At 32.0% G+C, this 23,761-nt stretch overlaps 1 protein-coding gene across 2 annotated transcripts; it reads right to left on the bottom strand.

The window, feature by feature from the left end:
- Positions 1-1,344: 1,344 nt before the first annotated feature.
- On the bottom strand, positions 1,345-12,123 carry LOC123894946 (NADH kinase). 2 transcript variants are annotated; one of them, XM_045945096.1, is made up of 7 exons: positions 11,984-12,123; positions 11,781-11,874; positions 6,806-6,908; positions 4,142-4,387; positions 3,932-4,012; positions 2,713-2,864; positions 1,345-2,286 (listed from the first exon to the last, which is right to left on the bottom strand). In XM_045945096.1, the coding sequence occupies exons 3-7, from the start codon at positions 6,872-6,874 to the stop codon at positions 1,911-1,913; spliced, it is 924 nt and encodes a 307-aa protein (XP_045801052.1). In that variant the 5' UTR covers positions 6,875-6,908; positions 11,781-11,874; positions 11,984-12,123; the 3' UTR covers positions 1,345-1,910. The 2 variants fall into 2 exon arrangements, 1 of the variants encoding a protein (XP_045801052.1); XR_006804022.1 differs by lacking the exons at positions 11,781-11,874; positions 11,984-12,123 and having other exon boundaries at positions 1,345-1,560; positions 1,675-2,286; positions 6,806-7,127.
- Between the last annotated feature and the right edge of the window lie 11,638 nt (positions 12,124-23,761).

Raw genomic sequence — 23,761 nt, forward strand, 5'->3', positions numbered from 1 at the left:
AACCGGACATCGAACCGATGAGTTTACCGGTTCAAGGTTCAATTGGTCGGACCGAGGTTCAACCGGGTCGGACCGTTTTTAATTAAATATATATTTTAATTAATATATAAATAAAATTATATAAACAATTACTCAAAAAGGAAAAAAATAGTTGCTAATATTCTAAATAAATAAAAAATCACTATGGGCTTATTCTTTTATAAAGCTCAACCCATAAAAAAAACCCTAAATTATAACACAAAGTATTGCAGCCGCCTCCTTTTCTAATATTTTCATCTATACAGACTCTCTCACTCTCATTTTTCATCTATAGAGTACGTCTCTTTCTCACTCTCTGCTTCCATTCTTCTTCCCCATCTTTTTTATTTTCATCTATCAAGTCATCTCTCGATATAAGCATCATGACTTTATTATTTTTCTCCTTCTCCATCTAATATCTTTTTTTCTTTCTTCTTTTGCATCTATGAAAACAAACTAAATAAATTGTCCTCTATTATTTATTTCAATAGTGAACAACCATAACAACTTAATCTAAAAAAAATTTGTTCTGTTCCGCCTAATCTAATTTCAGTTTCACTTTCCTGTATCTAAAACGATTTGTATTCCAGTTTAAAAAATAAAATTCAGACCGACCGGTTTACCTGCAAATAACGTCATTGTATTCCCAGTTTACCGCTCGGCCGGTTCACCGATTTGAACCGGTTCGTAACCGGTCCGAACAGTTTTTTTCCGGTCAGCTTGATGTCCGTTTTTTGCACCTAACCGAACCGCTTTCACTCCCGGTTCACAGTCCGACCGGTCGGTCCGGTTTTGATAACCTTGGTTCCTCCTCAAACAATAATCCATTCATCCCACAATAACCGTCATCTTTAGTCACTTTACACATATTAAAAAAAACATAACAAATAATAGAAAGAGAATAATAATTTTACCAAATTACTACTTATCTTACCTATCGGTGCATTTCAATTGCCATAAGTGTAAAAAGTGACGATTGAAAAACATTCAGGCCTATACTAAGAACAGGCCCATTTAGGCCCTAGTGTGCATAAATTCCAATTTTGCCCAAACAAAAAACATTCCTAAAGTATTTTTCGAACTTTTTTGCGGTTGAAAATAATATTTAAGCTGTTCGGAAAATATTTTCCAAACTATTTATGCATGGGCAAAAACGAAATTCCAGACAGGGGGATAAAAGAGATGTGGGGTGTGGGGGGAAGAGAAGTTTTCGCAAACTCATCAATTCAATAGTCCAAAGAACAAATATCATTTTTAATACCCATTGTTGCAATGAAATTTATGCATAAAGGCCTTTGAAATCACAAAAAAAATTCTCACAGTAGATAACAATAATAATAAAAAATTGCATAAAGGCCTTTGAAATTAGCCTAAATCAGCCTTTGAAATACAAAAATGTTTATCCTAGGTAGGAATATCAGTTGTCTGTATGACCTAACTCAATTGACAATGCCGATATTATTAAGTTGGGCATCTCACCCGGGTTCGAACCCAGGACTTTGCAATTGTGTGTGTGAGTTTCAGTGATTCTTGCCACTTCATCTACAAACAATAAGAAATAAAATAAAAGCCAGCACATAACTGAAAGAAGCAACCTTTACAGCTATTTACAAAAAAAAAAATACAGTAAACTTGTTCAAAATCATCCTTTTTTACCTTGGGGGCTCTAACAAAACCCTTAATCCCTCCATGATCACTCAAGTCAGCTTCATATTTAAGGCTTTAATATCAATTTGTGTTTGTAGTTCTCATCCCTTAAGAAGAAAAGGTCATTTGCATGATTAAAAGTAATGTCAGCTAATGTGGCCTAAACTTTATCACTACTCAGTACTCACACAAATCCTCCAACAAAATTTGTATCGCCTTCTTATGATAAAAAAGTTCACTTTACTTCACATCTTTGCTAATTGTAACAAGTGATGAGGCAAGAAAACTTTAAGACTAGGTGCTTTGGATGAAATCTCAATGATGTCCCCATCTTGAATGGTGTAGTTGATATGAGAACCATCGATAAATATCACACCTTTGCTACAAGTCCATGCAGCATTCATTTTTTCGTCTTGTTTAATCAATCCATGCATAAAGTCAGACACTGTCGCAGGCGAGATTGGCTCCCTTACCATGTACTGGAGATCACGAGATGAAATGGACATCGGAAATCCACCGGCGGAAAGCATTGCAGCTGTTGAACCGGCGGCTGTTGAAACTCTTAGACCACTTGATCTACAGTTAACTTGTGGTGAACATGGTTGATCTTCCTTTGTAATTCTGCATACATATAAGCTTAAAGCTTAATTAATTTCTATTTGTTTTTTGGTAGTTTGTATTTTCATCATCTTTTCTTTTGGCGGTGGGAGACAACGAATCAATTTCGGAAATGAAAACAAGTAAAAAACAAGACTGGATACTCATTTAAGTCTACGAAAAAAATTGGGAGACTCAATTTGGTCCTTAAGAAAAATAAGAGTAACTTCTAGTCCCTGCAGAAAAATAAGTAACCAAGACGAGACAACTTAGTCCTTGAGATCCAATTTTTTTATGTCTCCTCTTTGAGTCTCAGGGACTAAGTTGTGCCGATTTTTTTTCCGGGTATTAAAAAGTTGCTTTTATTTTACTAAAATGGGTTTTCTCTATAAAACAAAATAAAAAAAGTACATGAATCAGAGTTTTGATATCTCACAAGGATGCTCTTACCTGAAGGAGAACCTAGAGAGTGAAGCAGGACATGGATGTGCAACTAAGACATCATTGAGTGCATAAGTTGACAAGTGTAGTCCATTTACAGATATCCTTATCCTTGTTAATTCAGAAGGAGCAACTCGACCTTCGAGTATACCATCTAGAACCTGAAAAAGATTTTAAAAAATAGATAGAGAAAAGATAATACTGAATTCTTAGAATTGAGTTTTGGGTCTAACTAATCCTTACAAAACTGGCTAGTAAGGTGAGGATTGTCTCTAGTTTATAAACACTTAGTCAGGCCATCTTTCAACTGATGTGAGACTTCTTAACCCACCCCATCGCGCCCAGCACTATTGGGCTTGGTGCGCGGATATAAACGGTGGGCGGCCCGATAGCGGAAACCTGATAACAGGTGGCCCAACATCTGATACAATTTTAGAATTTGGCAGGCCTATACTCAACCACAAAAGCTAGCTTGAGAGTTGAGGTTTGCACTACACTTATAAAGGCTATCTTTGCCATATCTCTAGCCAATGTGGGACTTCTAACACACCCCCTCACGTCCAGGACTGAACAAGCTGGAACGTGGGATCAACAACAACGGGTGGCCCAAATATGGGAGGTCTCCACAAAAAACAATTAACAAGGATCTAGGATGAGTTTGACATGCTATCAGAGCCTCTATGACTAAGTGGTCTAAAGTTCGATTCCCGCTCCCCTCACTTTCTAATTAAAAAGTGGAATTTAAGCATATGGTAGGTGGGCCTATGCATTATTCACGCTTCAAGCCCAAGTGGGCTCTTGCGTGAGGGGCGTGTTAGAAATAATATAAAACCATTGATGTGGTGTGGCTCTATCCTAACAGCTTAAACTTTTGGGATAATCGGTTATTTGACATGAATAAAATATAGTCAGCTACTACGATCATGTTTACACTTTTCAAAGCTCAACTAAAAGGATGAAATCATGTAGATGAAGTACTTTTCTCATTGCTGACTAGATGTACATTCGAACCTCAAACCGGTGCTATCGTTATTCCATGCTAAAATAGCTTTGACAGGTAGAGTATAATAATTGTCTTCACAGCAGTAATTACCGATTCATCATTATGACAACAGTGTTATTGAATTTGACAGCAGCTGCTACACCCTCAATCTCAATGTATAGCAAGAAAGAAAAAACTATAACATCTACTATTTCATCTATAAAGTTAGGAAGGAGCTAATCTTACTTGTTCAAAGTTTTCAACAGTTGCAGAACAAAGATGACCAGTGCTTCTGGTAGCATCAAACTCTCCACTGAATTGTTCCACCTAAAATAAATTACCTGGTCAGATCAGTTATTTTGTGAAAGGAATACTAAAATTGGCATATTCCAAAAAATGTTCAAATAGAATGTTGAAAATCTAAAGCCATGACTACACGAGTACATGCATATCAACCTCATCAATCCGTGTAGGATCAGAGTTCACTCCAAGAACTGGAATTTTGTCATCCACAAAATGGCTGGCTTGCAGAAGAGTTCCATCACCACCGATTGTAACAACCAAGTCCACATCATTGATGGGTTGTGTCAAATTGTTTCGAAGCACAGCTTTCCATTCAACTGGTTTTTTCCGCAGAATTTCTTGACAAAAGTTTATGGAATCATGGTGCACCTTATGCCTATTATTCAAGAAGTCTAAGACCTGTAATTATAAAATAGAATTAAAACTTCAAATGAAACAAAAAAGACCTATAATTATGCCTACTATCCAAGTAAAACATAAGCCAAAAACCGCAGAAATGTCACATTCACACACTCAGATGATACATTTCCTATATAAACTTATATACACATACATAACATACACACAGAACATAACTATTTTATTGGTTCTAGACTCTAGCTCATTTGTATAACTATTAACTACTACCAGCTCTTTTCCATCATAAACAATCATACATAAATAAGCATGGAACACTAAACTACTAAAGCTTTTCTTGGTAGGGATGAAATGTATGCTTATAAAATGTAGCTGGACACAAAATACAAAATCTTCTTTTTTATGCCTAAAATTTAAGATTCCATTCTTTGGATTTTTAAAAATATGAATGGAATGGAGTGAGGCATGATGGAATACATTCCATTCCATTCCATTCCATTCGATCATTCTCTCTAATTTTTCTTCCTTCCCAATTTGAGGTGTGTGGGATGGAATGAATCCTTTTCTTCACATCACCTAGCATTTCTTCTTCCTACCGATTATTTTTACTTATGTTTTTGCTCAATTTTTCACTGTTTTTGCATTGTTTCTGCCCTGATTTATGTTCGTTTCCATTTTTCGTGTACATACAAGTATAACTTATCGTTCACTTTCACTTGTTTAATGATTTTTTTTTTTTTTGACTCACCACTTGTTTCATCATAAAACCATTAGAAATCAAAGATTTGTTCCCATATTAGTTACTATCACTTTATACAATTGGATTAAATTATCATATTGGTGATGAATTAATCTGGTCCTTCATTCTCATCATGCACATAGTATAATTAATTGTAATTGAAGTTCTTTTGGTTTGATGAATTAATCTCAAACAGTCTTTCGGTTTGATACTATGATGTTAATAGCGCCGCTATAGCGCGCTACAGCGCTGTAGCGTAGCGTTTTACCACCTCTCCGCTATGCTATAAGGCCGCTTTCCGCTATTTAGAGAAGCGGAAATAGCGGCCGCTATTTGCAGGATAATAACGTTGTGATAGTGGTGGCGTAGCGGATTGGTAGCGCTATTTGGCTGCTATTGCGTTTTGGAGGGGGAAAAATTGATAAAATCCCTTATTTTGGAAATAAAGCATAAAGTAAAGGGTATTTTGGACTTTTCTGCACATAAAAAGTAACCATCACATCATATAAAGTAACCCTTTGTTTCTTCTTTATTTTCTCACATATACTTCACGTTCACACTCTTCTCCTCTTCTCTTTCAACGGCTCCTTCACCCAATCACTTTTTCTCCTTCATAATGTGGTGGAGCTTAGAAGTGAAGATGAGGCAGAAGCAGATGTGGCTTCAAGGGGGCTTCAAAAGATTAATGGCTTGTCATTATTTTGTTTACTTTTAGAACTTGCTTATGCTTTATTTTAATGGGATGTCATTTTGAATACTTCTAGAATTGTAATGGGATGTCATTTTGAGTATTTCTAGAACTTCATGGAATGTTATTAGTCTTTATTTAGAACCTATTTTGATGGTAAATGACAATATTTAGTATAATTATTAAGTAAGAAAGTCCTTTTGTATATGTTGTTGGAATTTATGTTTAATTTGTACATGGCCGCTATACCGCTATAGCGCTACCCATCTGAGATTAACAACATAGGTTTGATAATTGATTTTGTGTATCCACTTCAATAGTAGAATTTTAGTTTATGCATGGTTCTATATAATAGTGATTTTCTTTGGTAATTACATAATAGTGATTTTTTTATATATTTAAAAGTGTAAAAATGGAATTATAAAGTTTTAACTCATTTCATTCCGCCCACTGTCCAAACATTGGAATGGAAACTTTGCTCTGTTACATTGTAAAGTAGCCGAACAATTGAATATCGGTTCCATTCCATTTTGTTCCACTCTATTTCATTATGTTCCATCAATCCAAACAGATTCTTAAGAACCGACACAAACACCAACATGGCACTGATGCGAACACAAACACTCAACATGACACTTGACATGTAGACATCGCTAATAAATCAAGAAAATGAAAGTGATTGAATGCAACTCTACGTTTGTTGGCATTTGTTACTTACAGAATTACACATGTCAAACATACAAGCATAAACATATAAGCATTGAACATTTCACTAAAACTTTTAATCTTGTGATTTTCCACTTACCCATTTCGACTATAACCAAGCATAAGCTAACAAACACCCACATAGACATTTTATCAAACAATATGCATGCAAATAAGAAAGTATGAAACAAAAACTACCCATTAAGGCATTAACCCATTCTTAGAAGATTCAATACCACAAACAAAAGCAATCATAAGAAATGAGTGAGTAATCGAAAAAGGAACATAGTGGGTGGTACCCATGAAGCCATTATTGAAGAAGAAATACCTGAGGATGAGTGTGAGAAGGATGCGGTGATACACCAAAGGGTTTTAGCAGAAGTAGCAATCTCTTCATCACGATTTGCTTTTGTTCTCGCAATTGTTTTCAACTTACAATTGAAATTGAAATAGCACACAATAAAAGTTCTTTCTTTTGCTTTTTTTGTTAATCAATTTGCTATGTATGTTATAAATCAATGACAATCGACAAATATATCTTTTGTGTCTGCCATTTTTTTATGTATTACTATTAGCAGATGAGCTTATAATTTATAGTTCATAGTATGACCAAAAAAGAGCACAAAAAAAAAATTATAGCTTATATTTTTTCTTCAAATTTTATTTCTTGTGATTTCATACTTATAAATTAATTTAACCATTTATTTTATCGAACACTATAAATTAAATCAATTAGTTTATTCGCTATAAGTTAAAAATCATTTTCTATAAGATCATCCGCTATAAACTAGTTTATCAGCTATCCGCTATTTTACACCAATATTTGTGTATGTTTTTATTATCACAAGTATTTATCTTGTAATTTTTCTTTTATATTTATTGATCACAAATAAATATCATTTTTTTAGCATTGTTTAGCAAATGGAAATAGAGGTTTTTAGATGATGGAGAAACGGTGTGGACAGATTTGTTGAGATTTAGTTATGGTCATCTACCTACGACTACGAGATTGTTGGGTGGAGTAACAATTGTGAACAGACCTAAGGATTCTACTTGGTGGAAGGATGTGATGGGTATCAGAAGGGAGGGCGATGTTAATTGGTTTAAAGACAATGTGAGTTGTTGCGTCGGCAACGGGCATAAGGTTGGTTTTTGGAAGTTTAAATGGTGTGGAAATCAACCTTTTAGTGAATCGTTTCCTAATCTTTTTCTTAAAGAAACAAGTCAATATGCTATGATTTCATATAGGTCGAAATGGGATGGTGTAACTCACTTGTGGACTTGGCAATGGCGAGATTCTTTGACTAACAGTGATAACCATTAGCTTGACCTTCAGAAGTTGTTAGACGGTATTTTGCTTCAATCGGATTGCGATGATAGATGAAGGTGAATGTTGAGATTCGTTGGTGTTTTTTCTGTAACATCTTGTTATAATTTGTTACTGCAATCTCAAAACTATGATGTATTGGATGTCAATGTTATAGGGGCTCTCCAGAAGCTTTGGAAGAATGATGTTCCTTCTAAGGTAAGCGTTTTTGGTTGGAGACTTTTATTACATAAATTACATATGAGGGTCGCGCTTCATCATAGAAGTATTTTGCTCAACACAAATGATATCCCATTGTATTTTTCTGCTTTCTGTTTAGCGAAGATTGCTCCCATCTCTTCTTCCGGTGTTCTTTTATTCAAGGTGTGTGGGAAGATATTTATAGATGGGTAGGTTACAATATTCCGACAGGTTTGGAAGGTTAGAACCATTTCTTATGCTTCGGGAATATGGTTAAATAAAAAAAGGTAAATGTGTGAGTCACTTGATTTGGTTGGCTACTACTTGGTGCATTTGGAAACACATAAAATAATGTGGTGTTCAATGGGGATCTATCTAATACCTCTTCTTTATTGGAAAACATCAAAGTTATTTCTCTCCTTGTCTTTTTCTAATTGGTGTGTTGATCCTCATGCATGTCTTCAAAGCATATAATCAGTTGTTTTGTATTGTAAGGGATTGAGAACCCCTTGTACTCCCTTAAAATAATATTTTGCTTATAAAAAAAATGACAAACATTTATTAGGCTATGTTCGTTAAAAATAGCGGATGATTGATAAGTTAGTTGATAATTTATAGTTTATAGCTGATAGTTTATACCTTGTAAGAACATTGAGCATATGTATGTGCCCGTTTTATTAAGGAAATTAGTTTATATTATTTTTTTGTTAATTTTGTAATTTGAAGTAATTTTTGGTGCTTATATAAAAGTATAAAATATGCCATTGTTAACCTCAATTGGAAGCGAAAGTTACAATAATGTTATTCTCTTCAAATTGACTATGTATTTTTCCATGCGACTTTGGTGGCTAGAAATTTCACCCTTAAAGTGGAAAAGTGTGATGATCGGGGTTCGAACCCCAGCTCCCTGCATATATAATGCAATGTCCTATCAATTGAGCTAAGCTCATGTGACAATTCACTACGTATTTTATTCAAAACTATTGTATTTAATTATGCATTTCAAATTGGGAGTTTTTTCTGCACCTCTTGAGCTTCTCAGGCACCTTGATGATTAAATTTGGCAAGTGTACCAAACTATCGTTAAGTGATATATTAAATTCGTATCTACAAAGATTGTTTCAATTCCAACCAGGGACGGAGCCATGTACATGGCTGTGTAGGCAGGAGCCCCCACTTCAATTTTAAATTGCTACTATGTACTAGTAATATGTATATGTGTCTAGCAATGCATAGTTTAAAATACTTTTCTTTTTGGAAAAAGATGCATATATTACAACAACGAATGACATAGTGTGTCTTCACTATAATGCATGTATATGTTTTTCTTTTATATAGTATCATTTCTTTAAGAGCAAACCATCATTTTAGTCTTTGGATGTGTAACTCGCTGTTATATTGATCCTTAAATATATTAAAATTGTAAATACACCCATAGTATCTCTTTTATTAGTAATGTTATGGACTAAAATGACCAACGTAAAATACATTTGAGTGCTAAGTTGACTACCTAAAATCAGATTTGAAGATCAAAATGATTAATAAAAGAGACACTTGTCAACCTAATTGCAATTTTGATACATTCTGGGACAAATGTGATTGCGAGATACACTTTCAAGGACTAAAATGGTGGTTTGCCCTTTCTTTAAACAAGACTTGTTTAACATTTAATAATTACTCATATTTAAGTTGATTTTTGGCAAACTTTATTTGTTATTTATGTACTCATACATATTGTGCTCCAATGATGTAAAATTATGCAACTCATAGAAAAAAAGTCAATATTAAATTGATGATACGACACCTTAAATAAAGTATATTTCGAACTTTTTTTATACTCACTCTGTCATGATCACGGTTGCTCTAATGATAAGAAGAAAAAAAATTATGAATTCTTAGCATATAAAACTCCTTTAGATACCCCTATTAGAGATGCTCTAAGTGAGATTTGTTAAGAAATTTTAAAAGGATATAAAAGAGATTTTTTTTATAAAGAAAAAATGATATATATTCAATATATGCATTGAAAATGATAGTATATTACTAATATTATATTTTTGTTTACCTAAATGTTGCCCCCACTATTCAAAGTTTCTGGCTCCGTCACTGATTCCAACTAAACAATTCTATCAAATCAAGGATGTAAAAGCAAGGGTCTGCTGAGCATATATATATATATATATATTGAGATTATTAGACGAGAAAGTAAAATTGGTTGATTTCAACAGATTAAAGAGGATTAGACGAGAAAATAATTATTGATTGAACAATTATCTCAATTTCTAGTTCCAAAAGTTACGGTTAGGAATCATTTGTTACCTAAGACCGATTCATAAATTCATCAATTCATAAAAAGCAATACACACATAGATAAGTGAATAATATTATTTTTTTTTTTTTTTTGAAGAAGCTAAATTAGCCCACTCAAATTGGCGCCAGAGAGAATCGAACCTCAGACCTCAAGAGGAGCGTACACTCCCAGGTCCCAAGCCAATACCAATGCACCAACCCAAATGAGTTTTTTTAAGTGAATAATATTATTAGCAAAGTGAATAATATTATTAGCAATTAAATTGCATCATAAGATCTTCAACCATTTACATGGTTCATATCGATCCAAGGATGATCATGATCTATCGACCTAATATAAAGAGACTTAGCTACTCATAATAGAATTCAGAGGCGTCTCGCACACATCTGCGAGGTGTGCGATGGCATCGGGCCTCAAAATTTTGAGGACCTCAACTGTATATTAATATTATTTATATATTATTTATACCTATAAAATATCAAATGTATATTAATAGATTAATTTTTAGGCCATAAAATAATAGTTATATATTGTTAATGTTCATAAAATATCATATGTATCAATAGATTAGTTATCCATAATTGTAAATATAGTTCTAGTCCATTTTAATCTTTGCATACAATTTGATCTTAGATTAGGATGTTCCTTTTTGACGTTATATACAAAGATAATTATTTTGTATTTCTTGTTCCATTTAATTTAATGCAATTGATTTAATATTGATAATTTATATGTTTATAAGATTGATTTTTTTTTATATTATATTCAATTTAAATCAACAATTTTTTTAAAATTTTTTTTTTTATTAAGGGGTCGTTTTTATATTTTGCACAGAGTCTCCTAAAACTCGGAGACGCCCCTGATAGAATTAGACATAGCAATTAAGTTAACCAATCGATTTCTTATAATTACGACAGGGAATTATTGGATATAATTGTTGGTAGCTCTATCCAAAATTATATAGCAGAAGATATGGAAAAAAATCTGAATATAAAGTATTTTAATTGGATGAGAATGAATGTAGAAAGAAAAAAGAATTTCATACCGAATCCTCAATTACTGAATTCGAAATTTTGGTTCTTTTCTAAATTAAGGATACTAATGATGAACAAGGATGTTGATTCTTCATCCTTTGTCTTCTCAAAAACATATTTTCTGCTCTCCAAGCTAAGAGGTATAAATCAACACCTAGGTTAGAACTGGCCGGTCCCTTAAATAGAATTCACAAAAATTTGATCTGTGTCAACAACCTGCGCTAGGCGCAGGCACGACGGACAAAAACCTATTCAATTAACAAAGTCACGCGAGGCACATGGCACAAGACAAGTTGTATGTTACATTACTTATAATGCGTTAAATCATCATTTTTAAGTACAAAAATCTAACTAATAGATAATTTTAAAATAGGAAGGGCCAATTTCATATAAAATTATAATTTTATGCTGACATTGTTTTCCATACTTTCATCTCAAATGTTACACTTACATGCATTTACAATAATATTCCATGCACCTCGGAGTTTGAGGAGGAAAACACATATTTTTTGGACAATCTTTGGTAGTGTAGCAAAGAATAAAATCTGTGATGTCAAATAAGAACAAAAGAATTGTAAATAAAATAAAAAGTGATGAAATAATTTATGAGATAAATTATAAATTTGAAAATGGTGCAAAATTAAAGTGACTTACTTTCACCGGTTGCGACAAGAAATAAAGAAAGAAAAATAAACAAAGCATAAAAGAAACTTGGGATTCCAGCAACCATATTTGTCTTACCGCTTTTGCATGTAATAAACAGAAAATTATTCGAAAAATTTATAGCAATTTGTTTATTGTGAAATGACTATAAGGAGCATCGATGTATCCTGGTTATCTCTTCCTTCATTCAATGGTCACTTAACTTTAGTAAATATCTGACATAAATGACCATCAAATTTTATTCATTTTTATTAAACTTTTAATATATTTTTTAATTTCTATTTGTCTTTTTTTTTCTACCTTTTTTTTTTTGGTGAATAAATTTTCTACCTTTTTCTATTTTGTCTTTCATGATATATAATAATATATTTTGTCTTTTCGGATAATGTATTTTTTTCTTCTCCGTCACTTAGTAACACCACCAAAAAATGGCGTATCAAAATCATATATAATTAACTCTTTCATTTTTATTTTATTGTTGGAAACATGAGAATACCACATGAATAACTCACGCAACAACTCAAGCACATAATCTATTTTTCTCCCTAAACATCACTTTGTTTTTATATTTTTTTAGTGGCTAAAATCTTATTTTCTGTAAGATCAATGAGTGGAGTATCCGAAGTTCGAACCCCAAGATACAACGTTCCTACCAATTGAGATAAACTCATCTGGATTTTTTTGTATAGTTTCTAACTATCACGTATATGATATATATCATGCATTAATAAAGTACTTGTTAATTTTCTTTTTGTTAATGGTATATTTTTAAATCTATAAATTTTCATTAATTTATTTAATAGAATATCTTTTATTAAATTTTATAATTATGAATTATTATTTTATATGAATAGTTTTGAAATTTAAGTCATTAATATTTTTAAAATATTTTACACAGATAGAGTTAATAGTCATGCGGTCTAACTAATGATTTACTGGTTCGACCAAGTACTTTGATCGGATTGATCACTAATCCGAGTTTTAAAATTATAAGTATGGGATTTAATATGTTACTTTGTTTTGACACCTCTAAGAAAATTAAGATATATAACACATCATCCTTGTGTTAGTAGTGTTATAATAGTGAGGGTTTGATTGAGTATGTATAAGATGTATAAGTATAATGGTTTGAGGGTTCTGTCAGTATATGGGACGTTGAATTTAGGGTTTTAGAGAAGTTTAGGAAGGGAACAATTTAGTGACCAAAAAATGAGGAAAGTGTGTTATACCAATTAATTTTGTTCTGCAAATTCAAAATATATATTTGAAAAAAGAGAAATTTTTATTAATTAAATTGTTACCAATGGTCATTTTACAAACTGTCTCTAAAGTGAGGATATGATGAAGGTGCCTTTGAAGAAGAACCAACTAAAATTCTATCACAATAAAAAATTGCACCATAGATTTTGGGGAAATTAGGGTTCTTCTGAATTTCATTGGATGGATAAACCATACAATGATGATTTTTTTTTAATGGAAGTACATACAATGATGAATGAGTGAACCTAATTAATAACAAGTGAGTTTTAAGAAAACTTTTTATAAAATTTTATTAGAATGAAATCTATTTTGATCCTTCACAATATTTTGACACCTCAATTCAGTCTCTCTAATAAGAATAAAATCAAGTTAGTTTATGACATTTTCACACTATAAACAAAGCAATCCCTCTATTATGCAAATATGTCAGAGACTAACTTTGATTTTATGTTTGGAATTTTGAAGAACTAAAATGGATATTCACTCATAATTTATTAAAAGTTATGATTTGTCAGGTCACATCTTAATTACATTATTTCTAAAAGTTATAATGTGGGGACTATGTTTCTCTCATTTTTTCGTGCCTTCAAAAGTCATTAAAGAAAGTGCAGAATTGTGTTGTTGTGGCAAGCAGTTGTTTGAGTGATTTGGAAATTGAGGAATGATGTAATTTTTGTTCAAAAATCCAACGACGTACATGAGGTGGTTGAGAAGATCAAACGAGTTTCTTGACAATGATTTTTGGCAAAGAAAAGTTGCTCTCCATTAGGGGTGAGCATGAACCCGAGATCCGACTCGAAACCGATATAACCGACAACATATTGAAGCATTCGGTCGGGTGCGGGTCGGGTACGGGTCAACAAATTGCGAAAAATCGGGCATGAACGGGTGCATACGGGCGGGTACAGGTCTCTAAAATTCAATCTCTCCATAACCGAAACCGACCGAACAACCATTAGATGCAAATTAATTTTTTTCATTCTCTCCCTCTCAATCTCATATACTCTTCTCTTTGTTATTTTTATCCATCTTTGATATAAGATAAAAATGTTATATTTTACAAAGCTTATAATTAATAATATGGTGATGAAGAAGGTGAGAAAAATATTCTAATATATATATATTCTAGATCTATTTTAATTTCTACGTCTCTTCTACTTGATATTTTATTATGTTTAGATCTACGTATTGAAAGAAAGGAACTGCATCTAACCCTCTTTGTTTTTTAATTTACTTCGTCTATCTTTTGTTGCATTGTGACGAGGTATTAAACTATTCGAAAATTAGGAATTTTTGGAGAATGGATGAGTTTTAGATGTAAACAAAGTTTCGATATAACCCGTAATAACCGATCCGTTCAACCCGCCACCCGTATGACCCGAACCCGAACAAACCGAAGATATAGACGGTCGGAATTGGGTCCAAATTAAATGGCTGCGGTTTTTATCGATTTAGTGATTTTCGGCCCGAACCCGACCGAAACCGACCGATGCTCAGGCCTACTCTCCATACTTATATTATGAATGGTGTGTCAACCCTCTTTATTGTTTATCTAGTTAACGTTTGTTTAGCTTTAGGGGTTGTGAGTGCATATTGTCTTTTGTTGCTGTTAAAAAAAACATTATTATATATAGACTTAATTACATTTTTTGTACCATATTTTTAATTTAGGTTTCAAGTTGGTCACTTATCTTTTAAAAATTTCAATTGGTACCTATTTTTTCTTTAAGTTTCAAGTTGGTCCCTTAAGTTTGTGATGACAGTCAATTATAAGATGTTTTTAGTAGAAATTTAAGGTAGTTTTAATAGCAATTGAAGTCCAAAAGCAAGCAAATACCTGGAAAAGTGAAGTTACTTGGCCCAGAAGCAAGAAAAGTGGAAAAAATATCAAAAAAGGGCAAAAACGTAATAAACAGCGCAGCCATCGTACCTATGATGAGATCCCGGCGTGGCGCGATGAGAAGGCGGTTTAAATCGAAGAAAATCTGCAACAAATCTTTACTATCGTACCACGATGACTTGTCATCGTGGCACGATGAAAGACGGTTGAAGAAAGCAGAAAATCTGGAGAAGATCTTCCATCTTACCACGATATGATCCATCGTGGCCACGATGAGGCAAAATTACACGCCATCGCGGCCACGATGGGTGCGATGAACGCGCAGAAAAAGCCCAAACCCAGCTGAAAAACTATAAATATAGTCTTCCTCCTTCACTATTATTCATTCCAAAACATTCCAAAATATTCAGAGACACTGAATATTCACTCTAGAGTTAGGAGAACTCTAAGGAGGAGACAAGGAGGCCAATGAACTCCAAGACCATTAAGGTTCCTTTCTTTTATGTCTTTGTAATTTATTTTTCATAGGTTAGGTGGAGTCGTTGAACTCCCTAACGAATGTTTGGTTTTGTATAATTTGAGTATAAATTCAATTGTTTCTACTTTCAAACTCTTTTATCGTCTGATTTGATATTTATTTTAATACTGATCACATTAGAATAAAATCTAAGGAGCTAGTGGATATCAGATAGGAAACGAAGCTAGTTATCCCGAACGAAGGACGGTGTGCTAAGGTCCAACATGAGACCATTAAATTCAGTATATGAGGTCTTAGTATAGGATTAAAAGCTTAGTCTAGAATGATAAATTCTACCTGAGGCATAGTTAGGACTAGTTTAGGCACACGTGACAGTTTGTGACACATTGAGCAGTTTGTAATAGAAATAGGGAACGAGTGCTTCCGAACCTATTTTAGAAGACTAATCCTGATAGAGGGAAACAAGAGAATTAACCACCAAGCAGGAGTAAGGGAGGGATTCGACCACACTTAACCACCCCGCGTGGACACACACACTTTTATTTACCTTTTATTTATTTATTTATTTATTTATTTATTTATTTATTTATTTATTCTTTCAGTCATTTATTTTCCTGCAATTTATTTTATCAGCACAACTATCTCCAAACACCAAAGCGAAGGCAACCTAAAATTTGATGGGAGGACTAACTAATGCAACGGAAGAAAATATAAGGGACCAACATGAAACTTTTAAAAGATAAGGGACCAACTTGAAACCTAAAATAATTGACCAAAAGTATAATTAAGCCTTATACATACTCCCACTTATTCACCTTTAAAAGATAGAATTCTAGTCACTAGGCTACTTAAACGAGAAAAAAAAAGTTTGTTCATGTTGGCAGAGACATTACAATTGCATTATATATGCAGGGGTAATGTCCGAACCCCGATCATCCCACTTATCCACTTTGAAGGTAGAATTTCTAATCACTATGCAATTTAAAAAAAAAAAAAAATTGTTCATGTAATGTCATGCCTTAGCCTTGTTTTCTCAATTTCCTTCTTTTATATAAAAATAAATAAGAAAAATGCTAAACAGTGCCCCCGGGCACTAGTTAAGGATACAAATATAGAAGTTTTATCTCGTAAATTGTGCATTCAATGTTTTAATGAAGTGAAAAGTTATTCTCTCTCATCATTAACTTTATCATTTATTTCCTTTTTTAGTATGCTTATAACTAGTGCCCCAGGGGCACTGTTTTGCATGACCCAATAAATAAATAAATAAAAATACTTAGGTGTTGGATTCCATTCCAGTACTTATGCGAATTAAAAAAGTTACTTTAAATTTATTTTATGAAATATGCTTTGTATTGATGACAACCCTTATTATGAAATATGCATGATGTAGATTGTTGTTCTTTTATGTTTTTTCTGGTTTTTTGGGCTGTCCTTTGTGTTTGTTTTTGTCCATGTCTTGTTTTTGCTCTTATACTTGTAAAAGGATTTTATTTTATTAATGAAATTGATAATCGAACCTAAAATCTCTGACATATTATAAAAATTTCTTACCAATAGACCAAACTTAATACATTTCCTTAAAAAGGATTTGTATATCTTGTATACTCCTATATATATATATATATATATATATATATATATATATTAATCTCTTAAAAAAAAATGATCTTATGGTCAGTACAATCTTAGAATAACCCTATATTTTTCGGTAAAAATGAATCTTATAACTAATCGTTAGTTGGTTCAATGGTGATTGACGCCGAACTTGGTAGGGAATGGGCTGAAACCACTTTATGTCAGAACTGATTTCCGAACCAGATTAAACTAGTAGTGAAAGACAAGGAAAATGATCATATAGATCAAGGTGAATACTTTGACACTTTAGAATTTAATTGAATAAATTTTGCCTAAATCATACTGAAATTCAATCAAATTTGAAGATATCTAAGAATTTATCATAAATTAATTCTTAACTTATTAAATGTTTGTTGAAATAGAAGGATCATTTCATCAACAATGAGCACTAATTATGTTATAAGAGTTTAATTTTAGTACATTTTTTATTTTAAAATAAATTACTTTGTCAATAAATTGAAATTATTTTCATATGTGTAATTTTAAGAATAATTATAATTAAAATCAATGAATTTATCATCAGAAGGTTACGATGGAGTGAGTGATAAAGACACAAATATAACTTTTTTTAATAAGAACAAAAAAAAATTAAGACCAAAATAACAAATCATTATTAATTTTTCCTACATAAGTTATGACTTTAAAACAATAATTAATTATAAAAAGAAACATAGGATAGGAGTATGATGTATGAACTAAGAAATGAGAAAGGCCATCACAATCACATCATAGTGATATCGCGTATCCCCTTTCTTTGTTACAAAAGCTGACTCCATCCATAGACAACTAGACAAGGCTCAAAAGTAGGAACCTACTCAAATAAATGTGGCTTCGATAAATAAAGAATCCTCAAAGTGGATTCCTTACACCTATTGGAGGAGTATACTGCAAGAGGAGTGAGTGAGTTCTTCAAGGGTCCTCATCAAAAGCTTGTAGAAAATTTTAGGTTATAGCATAACTACTCAGAATCCAATATTTGTTTGGATAGTATTGTAAACTCGCATCATTATTATATCATATGTATGTATATGTATGTATGTATGCATGCATTGTAATTGCATGTAAGGCAAATACAAGGTAACTCAAAGTCAGGGCCGGGCTCAATGCCAAGCAATCTAAGCAAGGACTTTATACTTCATAGAAAGTATGTTGGGTCACGCTAATTAGGGGCAACCAAAGGGATTATTCACATTAATTAGATTGAGATTAACTAAGTGAGTTCCACACCATATTAACTCAAAACTTTATGACATTAGATTTATGGGTCATTTTACTTATAAAGTGTTCAACCTCTACTTTTCTAAACAATGTGAGACTTAACTCACATTTGACCTCACATTGTAACCGTAGTATAAGTCTTTCATAGCCTATAATCACGAGCAAAATTGATATGAATCTATAAAAGGAGACCTTCATGTTAGAATTAGGTGACGAATTTTGGAGGAAAAAATAGACGGACAAAGCATCCAAGAAATCAGAGAACAAGCTTTTCACCATAATTGGAGACAATATTTTTTTTTAACAAAGCAAACTTAATGCATTTCATTAATCACCAAAAATTCAATACATGAAGGAATAATCTCAAATCTATGGAAACTACACCAAGAATTGGCCACCCTAGCTAGCGTGTGAGCAACCAAATTCACTTGTCTCCTAATAAACTCAACTTCAAAGTTTGCACAAGATAACATAACAAGAATAATATCATTAACGATTGAAAAAAAACTCTGAGTTGCCAATTGGAGACAATATTAAAGATTTATGTTTATCGTTTTTGTTTTGAATGGCATATAGATTATATAAAGGGAGTACAACAAGTACCAAATCCCCAAAGAAAAATACAAATACAATGAACTTGTAAATATAAAACTCCTAAGGCAACGTCCTCAGACTAGACCGAGAGCTACCAACGGCCAAAAAGAGAGAAATAGAAGGAATCAAGAAAAGAAAACAAAAGCAAGCCTATCTCACCAAGATCACCACTAGGCCCCAATATCACCACCACACAGGACTGTAACGGTTCCAACACAAAATATGTTGCACCTCGCCACCTCCTACTCAAAAAGGGAGCAGGGGCTAGCAGAGTTTTTGACTAGATACCACTTCCAGGAAAAAAGTTTCACCCTATCAAGCAGATATTCAACAAATGAAGATCCTTCAGCAAAGATTAAGTCATTTCAGGAAATTCAGATCGACTAAATAACAGCATGTCAAATTAACAAACACCCTAAGTGAGCCCTCCTACCACTACCCATATCCCTAGCAGAAACACAAACAAACCTATTACCCCCTAGGAAAAGAACCCTTAAACTCTAACCACCTAAAAATAGTGTACCACATCGTCGAGGACACCTTGCAATTTAAGAACATGTGATTCACTGACTCAATTGAGTTCCCACATAAAACACATAAGGTATTATTAATATTTGCAATCACCCTTCGCCGAAAGGGATTTTGACGTACGAGAAGGAATCTTATTCTGGAGAAGTTGTCACGAGAAGACAATGACTTTGGATGGCGCCCAAGACTTTCACACCCAAGAGGAGGCCGAACACCTCTGGTGGAACAACTTCAACCCTAGAGGCTAGCTCAAGAATTGAGTCGGCTGAATTTGATGGAGAAAATTCTGGTAGCATCATATGCCTTATATTCATCAGCAATTCATGTATAACTCTCAAAACTCTTTTGTGATATCAATTATTATTATTATTATTATTATTATTATTATTATTATGAGTAGTTAAATTCTTTAGATTAGATTGGCAGATGAACTTTCCTGGATCTAATAACTAAAATAACTATCAGTTCTAACCATCTTCAAAAAATGATTTTTTTTTTCCAATTTATGGGCCTGTTTGTGTCTTTTCTTAAAAATGAATTTTATAGTGTTACATAATTTTGTGTAAAATAAATTTACAAAGAAACTTTTTATAAAAGCTTCAAATGAAAATTTGGTTTGAATATTTATTCTTAAAATGTTATTTTAGGTATTTCATCATTTTATTGAAACTTTTTTTGGATATCAAATTTTTTTTAAAAAATCACTTAATTTTGATGCTATTTTAAATAGATTTTCATAAAAATTATTTTTGAAATACAATTTTTTGAAAAAATTGCAATTTTGACTATATTTTGATCTTCAATAATGTATGTTTATGTTATATGATGTCAAAATTAGTGTTTCAATTTAGAAAAAACTTGTAATATTTTGAAAAACAATTTTACAAAATCTATTTTTAAAAATACAAAAAAAAATGCATTTTGCATTTTTTTAAAGTTGAAGCAAACGAGCCATATATCTAAAAAAAACAAATCTATTGTGGGGATGTATGAAAGTCATGTGAGTTGTATTATACAATATACTCTACAACAGTCACATATAGGATATCAGAAAATTCAAAAAATGACCCGATGAGCCCAAATTTTGCCTAAATAATTTACAATAATATCTACTTAAAAGATATTTGCCTACCTAGATATATATTTTTCAATTTTTCAAATTGGTATTTTTTTGTGTGTACATTTTAGCTTAAAAGAATATATATGTTAATTAATAATATACAAAATGAAACGAGAATTGTAACTAACTTTTTTATCACATAAGTTTTTACCATATATATATAGACAGACATACAAATGTTAGGATGAGTATAATCCTTATCAAAACATATAATTCATGATCAATTATAATCTCCCCCCACTTTAGTACTATCTTTCCAATTAGTGCAATGCCCTACGAAGCTACGTACGAGGCATACCAAAAAAAAGATGCCGAAGTTGTAAAGCAAAGAATATTTTCTAAACAAATTGTACATACATAGTCCCCTACCTCTTTGTCGTCTTAAATTTACTTAGGATGATAAGTTCATACCATCACCCACACTAAGACTAGGTCGTATTCAGGTGACTAAAGTGGTGGGGGGGAGATTCTATAGAATAATCTGAGTGATGAGATAATATATTATGGGTTTTTGAAATATCACAACTTTTGTTTTATGTTTTAATAATAGAAAAATATTTGTATGGTCACAAATATTTAGTCACTCTATTTAATTATACTCACATATAAAAATATATATGATTTAATTATTTTAAAGTACATATTAGTTGAAGTGACTAAGTCTTTAGGACCAAGACTTTCTCTCATAAATAAAAGAAGAGAAATAATATAGCAACATATTATGCCTAAAAAAATGTCTCTAATTTGAAGGTGAGGAAAATACAGGAGGAGGGTTGAATTGTGTTGACTTTTTAAATTTTCTCAAAGTGTTTGGTTAATAGAGTTTTTAGCCGCGGATAATTATACACAAAGAGAGAAAAGAGAGAAGGCAACACACGATTTTTATCAAGACTAATGTACTTCCCGTAAAAAAAGACTAATGTAAGACTAGTCAAGTCCCCTTGTACTTTCAAGGGAGTTCACTATAATTTCACTAGATTACAATTGCTGAAGCACACTAGCAATAGAATTCTTTTGCTCAAGACTATTGACAAGAGACTTCATTTTGCTCAAGTACACTTGCAAGAGACTTCCTTAACTAACTTAAAAGAATTTAAAAAAGTTTAGATCGAACACTTGATATACTATCAGAGGTGTTCATAAAATACAACACAGATACAAGACTTAATAAACACTTAAGATTTCTAAGATACAAACAATTCTAAGAATTTTAAGTGTTTTAATAGCTTTTGAATTTGACAAAATATCAGCGCTTTAGAGTCTATTAGTCTTGATAATTTTTCTTCAACGGAGGTGCTCTATTTATAGGCAAATGATTTAGAGCCGTTGAAGATGATCGTTGAGAAGCTTGGTGTGCAGTTGGAACTTGTAATTTGCTTTCTGCAAATTCAGTTTGAATCCATTGCAAACTTGGTAAAAACCGCTCCAATGGCATTATGAGGATAATGTCTTCACATTTCTGGAAAATGACAACTGCTCTAACTGTCATGATAGTGATCCTTGTAATTTACCATTTCCTCTTAGTCAACTCTGGTTTGAACATTTGATCCATCAAAGACTCTGAAGATGACAACTTCTGATGTTCTTCTGCGTCTGAAGCTTGTAACTTTTGAAACGTTTCAAAGGTTGTTTTGTTCAAAGTTCACTTCAACTTCTGTTATGCACATTCATAGTGGACATAAATTTTATCTTCTAGCTAGTACTCTACACTTGAACATACATTAGTAATTCCAATCGTTCTTTTAATAATTTGTTATCATCAAAACCCTTAGAGAGATTAACAAATCCAATTTTATTTCAATATAATTTTGTTGTTGTTAGTTTTAAAGGGCCTCGTTTTAAATCTTGCTTTAAGCCTCTAGATTTGTTTGGCCGACTATGAATAATCAGAAGTTGCAAATCAAAATTAGATGGCTGAAATTAAAATCAGATGATTGATATTTAAAGAATATCATTTTCTTTCAGCTATGTCTTTAATTATAAAAAGAAGACAAACTTGATATGATGAGAGATGTTGAAATCTATCAAGTGTGAGTTAAATCCTATATTAGCTTCTTTTTTTTTAACGGAAAGTCCTACATTAGTTGGAAGACTTGATGTTCACAATATATAAGTGAGTGAATCTATGAATCTAATATCTTAAGATTTTTAGTAAATGTTCAGGATGTAAATGGATATCCGTGGGGGCGGATAGTATGATATATGTGTCCGCTCCGTTAGATAAATATGATATTCATATATGCTCCATATCCGTGCGGGGATCCGCTAAACGGGTAATCCACAAATTTTGAAGTATCCATGGATATTTACATATATTTACATATATCCATGAATAATAACTTTTTTAAAAAAAAAATTTGTGATTTTTGTAAAGAATTTTTGTTTTAATTATTTGAAATTTGTTTATCTTCTTTCTAAACAAACAAGAAAAAGATTATTAACACATAATAATATTCATACATTTCACTTTCAATTAAACTACAAAGTCAACCCATTTATTTTCTTTCTTTTTACCAAAATATAATATTATCCATACATTTCTCTTTTAAAAAATTTCATACATTTTATTTTTAATCAAAACAAAAAATTAAAAAGGTTCTTTTATATTTGATAAGTATGAATATTTATATAATTTTCTTATTTACCAACGGGTACGGATATCTGCGGATACAAATACCATCAAATCTGAATTTGTATCCATTAATTATGGGTACTTAAAATATTCATTTATCTTATCCGCGAATATCCATTAAACTATCCGCTCCATGTATGTGGCAAATTTAATCTACGGATATTTTTGTCATCCCACCGTAGTACAAAAAATTACTTGTAAAATTGTCCAATGTCGAATTCAGCGAAACTCTCCCTAAACGGCTTAACAGTTCCGGACGTCACAGTATAAGACAACTTCGTACGAACTATATAAACTTCTATTTGCCTAATTTAAATTGACTATTAAGTTATAGTACTATTACTATATAAGAATTTTAAAAAGGTGTGACATAATAAAGCATATATTAACTAACATGACAAATCTAATCCTCCAATTTTCTAATAAATCAAAATCCTATTTAAACAAAATCAAGTGTGGTC

The sequence above is a fragment of the Trifolium pratense genome, linkage group LG7 (genome assembly GCF_020283565.1).
Source record: "Trifolium pratense cultivar HEN17-A07 linkage group LG7, ARS_RC_1.1, whole genome shotgun sequence".
NCBI lineage: Eukaryota > Viridiplantae > Streptophyta > Magnoliopsida > Fabales > Fabaceae > Trifolium > Trifolium pratense.